General features: G+C 39.6%; 1 protein-coding gene across 3 annotated transcripts in view; it reads right to left on the bottom strand.

The window, feature by feature from the left end:
- The window catches only part of SPECC1 (sperm antigen with calponin homology and coiled-coil domains 1), a 277,393-nt gene that overhangs the window by 67,888 nt on the left and 198,044 nt on the right, over window positions 1-11,461 (bottom strand). For all 3 annotated transcript variants that reach the window (XM_018561037.1, XM_018561036.1, XM_018561038.1), the window contains 3 exons: window positions 10,895-11,040; window positions 9,190-9,290; window positions 4,844-4,910 (listed from right to left, as the gene is read on the bottom strand). In XM_018561037.1, coding sequence (XP_018416539.1) covers window positions 4,844-4,910; window positions 9,190-9,290; window positions 10,895-11,040 — 314 coding nt within the window. The remainder of the gene's footprint in view (window positions 1-4,843; window positions 4,911-9,189; window positions 9,291-10,894; window positions 11,041-11,461) is intronic.

Below are 11,461 nucleotides of genomic sequence, written 5' to 3'. Positions count from 1 at the left end.
AGAGCAATAAGTCTAGGGCCATCAATCACTGATAACACTAAACTGATGAGCGGTAAAAGCTTTTAAAGCGTCGCCTATGGCCAATTTTGGGTATGGTAGTTTTCTGCAATTTCGCGGGTGCGCGCAATTTTAAAGCTTGACATGTTTGGTGTCTATTTACCCGACGTGACCCGATCTTTTATATTTTACCAAAAAACTGGTTAATAATAAATGTTTCCTAACATAATGTAAAAAAAAACTTTTTTTTCCCCAAATTTTCTGTAATTTTTCCTAATTATAGTAAAAAATAAAAACCCCAGTGGTGATTAAATACCACCGAAATAAAGCTCTATCTGTCCCCAAAAAATGGTATAAAATTCATTTCAGTACAGCGCTGCATGACGGAATAAACGTCAGTCAAAGTACCGCAGCGCTGAATACTGAAAAATGGCCTGGCCAGGAAGGGGGTCTAAACACCTGGTCTTGAAGTGGTTAACAAAAATGTATCTTATTTGTGTATCACTCAGCTGTAGATACTCCAATCATCTCTGTATTGATGCGGACACTGTTCTTCCTTCTGGAGGGTGGCTACTTTTGTTCCTCATGGTCCCTGTGTGTGTTGGAAAGTACCCACCACACCAAACTCACTCCCATGATGGACTACAATCTCATGTTTAGTTTACTAATTTGTAATGAAGTCATAGTCTATCAGGGGAGAGAGCTTGGAGTGGTCGCAGCTTTACTTCACACACAGGGACCCCAGTGAAAGTACGTGTTAAGTGACTGGGTATATCTGGGGGTCATTGTAGACCACAGATTAAATAACAGCTTGCAATGCCAGGCTGCAGCAAATAAAGCGAGCAGAGTTCTGGCTTGTATTAAAAAGGGAATTTACTGTAGAGACAAATCTATAATTTTACCACTTTACAGATCACTGGTTCAGCCTCATCTGGAGTATGCGGTCCAGTTATGGTCACCAATACACAGAAAGGATGTCCTTGAGCTGGAAAGAGTCCAGAGAAGGGCAACCAAACTAATTAAGGGGATGGAGGACCAAAGCTATGAGACAAGGTTACTAAATTTAAACATCTTCATGCTGGAAGTGAGGAGATTAAGGGGGGAAATTATTTTGATTTCACAAGATTTTCAATGGGGATAGCAACATCAGCAATAAACTTTTTACGGTATACTCCATAACGAAGACTAGAGGCCACCACCTAAAACTGGTGGAGAAAAGGGGATTCTTCACAGTTAGAGCGGTTAGGGTTTGGAACTCGCTGCCGCAGACAGTGATTTCCGCAGAGAGTATTGAATCTTTCAAAAAGCACTTGGACGATTTCCTCAGAGACCGTAATATTCAGGGGTACAGGTACTCTAAGTACAAGAACACACAGGAACTGTATGCATGTGGCTCTGCATACACATGCAGAGCCACATGCATACCCACAATGGGTTGAACTTGATGGACCTGTGTCTTTATTCAACCTCAAATACTATGATGTGACATGTCAGGCAGTTTTAGGAAGTCACAGCTGACAGCAGATCGAAATGTAGAAGTATTGTTTTAGGATCTGTATCAACAGGTTTTTTTCCTGTTGGAAAGGTTTGGAAGCCCATACAAGTCTATGGGAATGTGAAATCCACTTGAAGCAGGTCAGGAAGAAGTCAACTGCATGTCCAATGCATCTGTCATTAATTCTGAACGATCTCAGAAGTGTTTCAAAATGATGCCATTGACACAAGCCCAAAGCCCATCCGTACTGGCTCTTAATAAGATTTAATGATAAAATGGCCAGTTTGCCAGTTATAGATATATACTGTAATCTTTTTTTAATGACGCTGAAGTTTTTTTTTTAAACGAAAAATCCTGAAACCCAGGGGAAGAAAAAACCCGAGCACTGCCAATTTCTGATGTGAGCACCAGCTTTCACCAGGCACCTAAAGCAGATGCAGTAGCAGCAAACTAAACATAAATGAAGAAAAATAATAGTTTTTCACTGTCTCTTAGTGCGGAGAATGTCAGTGTCACAGGAATGCTCCATGATGGGATTACAGCAGAGAATGGACATGGTTTGTGTTCCTTACAAGCTCCTGTACAGCTGTGACCAGGCCACTTTGAACTAGATTCAGGGTGACTTCCCCTAAGCTCCAAAGCAGTTTTCCCATCCCATGGTCCTGTGTGAACACAGCAGCCTCTGTTCTGTGTATTACATCATAGTTGTTTTAAATAGACAGTACACAAAGCCGGCTTTGTATTCTGAACCAAACATTATTGGGTCTCCAGTGGTTTGTACTATTATGTCTTCAACTTGGCAGCAATTGCTGGACGCACATTATCGATGACATTTATGAAGAAAATGTACTTCTCAGCAGGCCCCTAAATGTAACTGAATATACTGTGTAATCTTATTTCACTGTGAACACTGAAAGATCGAGCTGGGTAAGGATACATACCATAGCATAAAATGGCTGCTATCTGATCCCATACCAGAATAAGGAAAAAACTCTAGACAAAATATGTTCAAACAGATGTAATAGCAACTGTGCAATTTCTACTTCTTTGTTTTGGTATCAGTCTTTTGCTATAAAGATGTTTTTTCCTGAAAACGGTGACCCCTTTTTCAGAACCTGCAATGATTTCTACAGTGGGTATAGAAAAGAATCACCCCCCTTTAAAATAATCACATTTTGATGCTGTGCAGCCTGAAATGAGGACAGACACAGTTTTCCTTTTATCCAGCTGTATTTACTGAGTGCAACTTATAACATCCAAGTGAAAGATATAACATCAACATGTCATAAAAAAACTAAAAAAATTCAAAAACCGAATCACTGTTGGAAAAAGGATCACCCCATGTGTCAGTATTTTGTTGCACCACCTTTTGCTTTAATTACAGCCTTTAGTCTGTTGGGATATGTCTCTACTAACTTTGCACATCTAGACTTTGCAATATTTGCCCACTCTTTGCAGACCTGCTCAAGTTCAGTTAAGTTTGATGATGACCGTTTGTGGACTGCAGTCTTCAAGTCATTCCACAGATTTTCAATGGGGTTTAAGTCTGGACTCCGACTAGGCCATGCAAGGACATCCACGGTTTTCTCCTTCAACCACTGTGTGGTTATTTTTTTGGGAAAGTAAACCTTCTTCCCATTGACAAGTTTCTGGCAGAGGGCAGCAGATTTTACTCAAGAATTTGACGGTATTTTGCACCATCTATTTCTCCTTCTATCCTGACAAATGCTCCAGTCCCTGCTGCAGGGAAACACCCCCATAACAGTATACATAACAGTATATTACCACCTCCATGCTCTACTGTAGGAGTGGTGTTATTTGGATGGTGAGCTGTATTTGGATGGTGAGCTGTACAACACAGACCCAAGGAGGGTCTGTGTTGTACCAAATACCTTCCACTTCTTAATAATAGACTTCACTGTGCTTCTAGGCATTTATAAAGCCTTTGAATTTTTTTTGTATCCATCTCCTGACTTGTGCCTATGTGTAAATTTATCCCGGAGATCTTTTGACAGTGCCTATAGTTGATTGTTTGCTTTAGTTGCACTATCAGGGACTGAAATACTCCAGTAAAGCTATTTTCATGCTGAGCTAATCAAAATGACCACAGCTGATCACAGTTGAAAGTCAAATGGCTTTGTGTGCCATTAAGGTGGTGATTAGCTACACCTGATTGAGTTTACAAATCATTTTTAGGAGGGGGGGAAACCCTTTTTCCAACTCAGGGATTCTGTTTCTAAATTTTTTTTTTCTGACATGTTGGGGTTATATCTTTCACTTGGATGTTGTACGTTGCACTGAAAAAATACAGCTGGATAAAACACAAACTGTGTGTCTCGTGTCTTCTTTTCTGGCTCCAAAGCAACAAAATGTGATTTTTTTTTTTAAAGGGGGGGGGGGCGATTCTTTTCTATACTCACTGTATATATAGTCACTGCCCCAACTTCCACAATACATCTGAACTCTGCATGTACAAAGCTGGTCACACTCAAGGCATCTTTTTCTCAAAATTCAATCACTTTCGATCAAGCTGATATTGAAAGCCCAAATGACCAAATGGATACTTTTTTTTCCCCAAATTTTCTGTAATTTTTCCTAATTATAGTAAAAAATAAAAACCCCAGTGGTGATTAAATACCACCGAAATAAAGCTCTATCTGTCCCCAAAAAAATGGTATAAAATTCATTTCAGTACAGCGCTGCATGACGGAATAACGTCAGTCAAAGTACCGCAGCGCTGAATACTGAAAAATGGCCTGGCCAGGAAGGGGGTCTAAACACCTGGTCTTGAAGTGGTTAAAATGTATAATTTTTTTTACAATAATATATATTTGTTAAAAATACAAAGTGTTCCTATAATGGAGAAAGAATATAATCAATTGAATTTCATGAAAAGTTCACCCCACATTCCTTCTTTCTCATACTCTTAAAATCACACGTACAGATTTAAGACCTTTCTCCTGTATAGATATCCTGAGTTTGCAGGGGGTAAAGGGACCAGGAAAAAGAGAAAGTAACACACAGGAGAGGAAGCCTGGTAATGATATATAGCTATGGAATTCTCAAACAAGACATGTCAGCCTATAGACAATAATTCCTATTGAGACATATGAATGCTCTCCTAAAATAGCCACATCCGGACTTAACAAAACCCTTTGCATTTCATTTTTGCTCTTATTGAGCCAGCTTTAAAAATAGATGCTGGACAGTGTCCCAGGCACGCATGGCTTAACAGCTACAAAAAGCATCAGCTATTCCAACAGCCATTTGGATGGCGTTCAAGTTAGCGTAAGATGTGGAGTGTTCCCTGCTCCGATTACTAATCACTCTAATTTACTGGTGAAATGTTACCTGTAAAATCTAATTGCTTCTCCGAATCTTTACTTGGGATCTTCAAAGGGCTGGAAGCAGAGAGCCGCTGAGAGAAAAGAAGAGTTATATTAGTTTTCGTATTTAATAAAAGTAGTGTTGTGCAGTATATATTTTCACTAAAACTGAAAAGGAGAAGTGGAAGAGTTGGCCATTACAACCAAGATTTTGTATTCAAACTTGCTCAGGCAAAATAACAATCGTAATCTTGATGGTTACCATTAGACTGGATCTAAACAGTCTGCTTTTCTCAGTCAGGCTGGCATAAACAATAATGCAACTATAAAGTTAAACACAACTACAAAAGCGTGTCCTGTAGTGCTCCAATTTTAGGTCATGTGAACCAAAACCAGCATGGTACATCATATGATTTGCAGCAGGCCTGCATTGTGGGAACTGACATCAACAGGGTCAGTACTGATGTCAGCAGAAGTTAGAGATTCAAGGTAACGTGACTTGAAGCCAGAGAACCACGGGACCTGCTTTCTACAGTGGCTACCATGCATTGTAAGCATAGATGTATGCCTATTACTTTTCCCTTGCTCTCCCTTCAAAATGACTTTCTGATTGAGTGAACCTAACTTTAGAGTTCAGATTAGCTTTAACACTTCTGTATTTTCTTACAGTGGAACTCTAGCCACAACTGTTATCAGGGCAGGACGTGGTGGAAAATACCTCTCTGTGGTCACAGGCAACAATGACAGCACTGTCAAGGAATTTAGAAAAATTAGAACGATCGGCCAGTGTGTGCACCACTGTGACCTTCTTCAAATTTTATAACTGACTGCGCCGTTGAAAAAGGCCATTATCATGGGAATGACCAATAATAAAGGGAAAGACCAATAATCACAGAGATTTTTCAACTGCCAAAACTCATTTGATGCTTGAAATGCTGGTTATTACTTGGCTAATAATATTATATTCAAGTAGTGATGATGCCCAAAGCAATCAATCAAATGTTTGTTTTCACTTTGCTACAGAAAATGGATGGAATACTATAGAAACAGCACCTTTCGTTTGTGTCTTGTATGTCTTTTACAGTGACGTGCATGTTGTTTTGGTATTGATTTTGTTTCAGTGTTGACAATTGTAGCCGCTTACATGTATGTAAATAGTATAGGCCTTAAACTATCATAATGGTGCAAATATTTTTATCTACCACAGTGTATGTCACTGAGTATCTGCACACAGTCCCAACTGCCCTTTAAATAATAGATATGCTTGCAACGTTTAAACATTTGGCTCACCTCTATACTGTACAGAATAATGTTAACATTCAGAATGGTAAGCAACTTAACATGGCATTTGGCAATTCTTTAAATCATATCCTTGGAAAAGTTGAGGAAACATTTTGTACAGTATTTACTCATAACCTCAACACTATATTTCTACTATCACCTGGCGTCTTTATTGATATATTTCTTCACGCACACAAAAACCGTTGCTAGACCTTAACACAAGGGACCCATTTCTCCCCGTCTTTGGCCCAGTTCCCAGGGTTTAGCTATATCTGACAAAGCTAGGCTCTCTGACTGCCAGAGTGACTTGCTCTTTTGAATGCAGGCAACACCAGACAGAGGGATATCCAGCCTGACATTGGCTGTATAGATATCACTCGGCACTCCACAAACTGGGACAAAGCAGCATGGGACTTCTGCAGCTTTAGTAAAGTAAAACAATTCAACTCTTACAGACTACCAACAAAAGCAGTACAAATGACACTGACCAGCAATGTTAAAAGGGGCCACCAACACTATGAAAGTGCACAATGACCACCACTGTTGTACATTTTCTTTATGCACTTTGTTGTACATTACATGATCCTGACCACTGCACTCTATAGGCTACATAGTCCTGGCTGCTGCACTCTATAAGCTATATTGTATGTTACATAGTCCTGACTGCTGTACTCTATATTCTTCATGCCATGATTGCTGCTACCCATAGGCCAAATAGTCCAGAGTTAAAATAGGCTGTTCTCTTTACAAGGTAATTTCAATTTTGCACAGGAATTTGCCCTTAGCTTAGTGAATGAGGTGAAGTTCTGCTGACTTCCATCACTCAATCATGTGCAAGCAAAAATACTTTTTTTTCCTTAAATGTGATTGGTAATATTTGCAAAATGAATTTTCACATTTACTAAGCTAAGGGTCCCTAAGCTTAGATATTCCTTTAGAAAGTGAACAGCTTATTTGCCTTTATTAAATGAACCCCTATATGTTATATTGTATGTTACATAATCCCTAACCCTGTGCAGTAAATATAGATATTAGGCTCTGGTTCTATTTCACATTTCCACTTCATGCCACTTCCTCTGTAGCAATTTTGCCATGGCCACCATTTGCCTTGGCATGCTAAATGAGATGCAGAATTCCCCCATCACTGCACCCCAGGCTCTTTCCCAATCCTAGCAATGCCCCAACACGCACATATCTCACAACCTCGTCTTTGACTACATTTCAACATGTATTTGTACAACCAATAACTTACCCCATAGATATAAGATTGATAGGGAATATCAAGTTTTTTTAAAATGGTAATGCGTTCACCTGTGTATGTATGTAATGTCCATCAAATCACTGTGCTACCAAAGACCTTGTGATTTGTTTGCTGAAAAAATACCTTTGTGTTATGGTTAAGGAGAAACTAGGCTGTCAATCAGCACATGCAACACAAACACCTCCGTTCCTACAATCATGGTGTCAGCTGTGTAAAGGTGTAGGGGGCGGGTGAGATTTGATATCAGTGGGTGCAAGGAGCACCCTGGGTAGCAAGAGAACAATCCCTATGGACTTGTCAGTGTAACAGGCATTTTGGGAGTGGTGATTTCAAAGCAGCTTGTAATAAAAGGGAGAACTTCAGATGACTGTGTTTTTATCCTTTTTTGGGAATGTAAAATGTTGTTATAAATTAGGCTAACCAACCAAATCATAGTTGGCCAAAACAGTTCAACACACTTGATAATTTGCATAATCTTTAAATGTGCCTCCAGCAAGGCAGGAATCTGTCAGATAGGCATCCAAAGCATGACATCACCACTCGTAGTTCCCAACAGGAGGCTGACTCAATGGCTGGGTCTCATCCATAGACTCTCACTCGGTTTTGTCTCTTCTACATAATAAGATCAGGTGATTCATTTTCATAAAGCTGTGAATATTGCCAGTTACTTTTTATCCCCAGTGCAGGGGGTTATTCAGAAGCTGCATCTCATGCGAAACCCTTTTCCTAACTTACAGTGTCTTATGAAAAAAGGTTTTATATTTCACATCAATATTTATCCAAACCCAACCTGAGCATTGGTAATTTATCAAAATAAAAGTTCTGACAGATATAGAATGCAGCTTCTCATACTAACATTTTCTGTAGTAACCCCCCTGTATTGATTACATTTCTCCTCCATATTATGGAGTAAGCCAAAGCCTAACTCCAGCCAACCTTTTTTATACCACTGAATACAAGTTGAAATCCGTCAGGTTTCTGGGGAGATCTTTCTTTTCCCCCCTCTTTGTGACATCAAGATATAAAAAAATGTGGGTGTAGTGGTTGTCACCAGGACAGGAAGATAGCAAAAAAAAAAGAAGTTTTCAAAATGTCTAACTTCCACCCCACAAAAAATGTGTCTGTTCGAGAGATTTTACATGACTTCTTACTAAAAGAGAGGAAATCTCCCCAACAGGTACATCGGCAGCAATAAAAACCTGACAAAGTCTTTAACCCTTGTCCACTCTATTCACAACAAAAAATGTGTTGTTTGCATTCCATATTTTCCATATTGCTTTATGGATATCCCATATCCATAAAGCAATATACTTTCAGGGTGACTTAACCTGTACTTTATTTTACCACAACATGATTCCACAAAGATGAGGATTGTACAGACATATAATGCAGAAGACCCTACAAATCTTTACAGAAAACATGACCAACAAGTGGCATGGCAAATAAGTCTACTGTAGTAAATCAAATAATAAACTTCTAGAAAATGTAAGATACTTTCCCTATGATCAGCCAATATTCATTGTAGGTTACTGTAATGAACAGGGTCATTAGTGATCCAGCACTTGGTCTGTTATTTCATAAGTGTATACAATCAAGTATTCCATGCAGGACCAAGTGTTTTTGTACAAATTGAGAAAAGGTGGGTTTATATGTAGTTGCAAAAAACATCCCCCCAATTGGAAAACCCCAGTGTAGAAAAAACAACATTTAGGAAAACTACTGGCTACATAAAATAGAGGTTGGTGCATAGACCCGCATTAAAGAGCTGCAGATTTAATTAATACTGAGTGATATAGTTCAGATTGAATTTAGAAAAACATAATATATACCTGCATGGGCAATACAGCAAGAGCCGGAGTTGATCTCACTGGTATCCCGCTCAGAGGGCTGCGGGGGGCAGTCTGCACAGCAACGTTAGGACTCCCACCACCTGGAAAAAGAATTCAGATTGTGTGTGTTTTTTTTTCTGATCTGAATATGCTCTTGAAATGAATCTTCTTCTGTCCATTACCTGCCCTTCATAGCATTGCATCACAGTGTATTGTAACTACACATTGAACAGGGATTTGGGTGCATATGTTAGTAAGATCACATGTTTGTGTTAGCACTAATTTCTCTGAAATGTAGAAGTAGTAAAGCAGCTGTACTTTACAGACAGGGGGTCACGAGAAACCAAAAAATCTGATATTTTCCACAGATCTCACAGTGGCTCTTAACATGTTTGCATGGATTATCTGAGTCCAGGCCATATGATAGACTTGTTGGTGTTTTCCACTGCAGCTGCTATGTGAATTGTCTTTGGAGACAAAAAAAAAACCAAAAGTGACAACTGCCAGCTTCAGTATAAGTATTCTTTGTTGGGTTTAGGAGAGCATTTTTGCAACTCTCTAAGTGGGTACATGGGACGCACATAATAAGGTGTCAACTTTCATGCTCATCTCTAGGAAAAACATTTTTTATTTTTCAGGTTTGAATTTGGATTGGGAAAGGGTCCTGTGTTCCCATTGGTGAGATTCACCTCTTTATATGTACTGAGGAAAAAGGTAAGGTAAATCCAACATTTTAGGAGGAGAATGGAGGAATCTCCTGCTGCGCTAAGCTTTGGTATCTTGCAAGTGGGCCCAGCTGCCTCTCAAAATACCTGAACAATGCCTGCATCCAATCAGATTGTTCAGGTATTTTGAGAGCCAGCCGTTGGAGACTCCTCCATCCACACAGTTTAGCGTAGATGGAGGAATCTGCTGCACTTTTTCCTTCGGACCAGAGAAAATCTGCAGATAATCTATAGGTGTATGGTAAGCTTAAGATTGTCCCGATGGTACACATACAAAAAAACAAAAACCTAACAGTGGGTTTTAACCCTTGCGTACTCTATCAAAAATAACAAAAAAGGTTTTGGCTATACATTCACAAGTTATGGCATAAAGTGACATCTACCACCGTGCTATATGTAGTGGTCTCATTTCTAAGCTGTCATAGAACCTTAGGATGAAAACCACCAACATCTGTCGGTCACTTTAGACTCTCTGTATAACTGCTACAACAGTCTTAAGGTGCCCATACACTGCTCGATTCTCGTACGAGAATCGCGGGAAATCCCGCGATCGTACGAGAATCGAGCAGTGTTTCTACTGTACGGTCGCACGTCTTTTGTCTAAGGAGCATGCTAGAAAACCAGCATAAAATCGTACGATTTTCGGCTGGTTTGAATGTGCTCGGGAGACAAATGCCGAACGGGCCGCGCACATTGCGGTCATCGGAAGCCCGCCCATCAGGGGGGCGGGCTTGCGATGATCGAGAGTATGATCTGCCTTTCCAAGATGGGCAGATTGTATGTTTTTTTAATCACTTTACAACCATCGCAAGACTAAGGTCTTGCGATGGTTGTACAGTGTATGGCCACCTTAAGCCCAAACTGGGAAAAAAAAGTTTTATTTCCTAGACAATCCTTGTTGATTGTTATTTAACATGTGCAAACATTAAAAACACTTTCTGGAGGGAGATGAAGTGATTCATGCATTGGGCAACTCTTACCTTGGGGAGCCGTGTCAAAGGATTTGATTAAGGATTTGACTGTAGCTGGAGGTTCACTAGAAGAGTTTGATATTTGGTTTGGCCCAAGACTCTGCCATCGGATAGCATTATCTCCATCTATAGGACCATCTTCACATAATACCTTCCTGTAATAAACATGCATAACTCGATAAACTACTTTGGTAGGTACAGTATTTATTAAAATCTATTAACTTATAGCACAAGAAGAAGTAACAGAACCCACTGGACATTCTCATCTTAGGATGTAGTATATAAAAGTAGATATACAACTCCTAGAAACCACAAAATCTATAACATGGTTTATGCCTATTGTTACACTAATGGAATCGGCTCAAACTGTAAAAGCAGTTAAATTCTTCCTGTACTCTTCATTCTCAGCCGCAACAGGCTTCATACAAGCCCATGTTCACTAGCCCATCAACATATTAGAAAAGCGTTAGTAAACTTACTGACAGGTAGTGAAGACATCCAGTGGACTGGATTCCTTTGATATACTGTAAATTCAGCCCATAAAGTGACGCCAGCAGAATGTGTGTGTGAGGGGGG

Source organism: Nanorana parkeri, unplaced genomic scaffold (genome assembly GCF_000935625.1).
Source record: "Nanorana parkeri isolate BGI_ZX_2015 unplaced genomic scaffold, ASM93562v1 scaffold494, whole genome shotgun sequence".
Classification (NCBI taxonomy): Eukaryota; Metazoa; Chordata; class Amphibia; order Anura; family Dicroglossidae; genus Nanorana; species Nanorana parkeri.
This window is presented reverse-complemented; position numbering and strand designations above follow the sequence as displayed.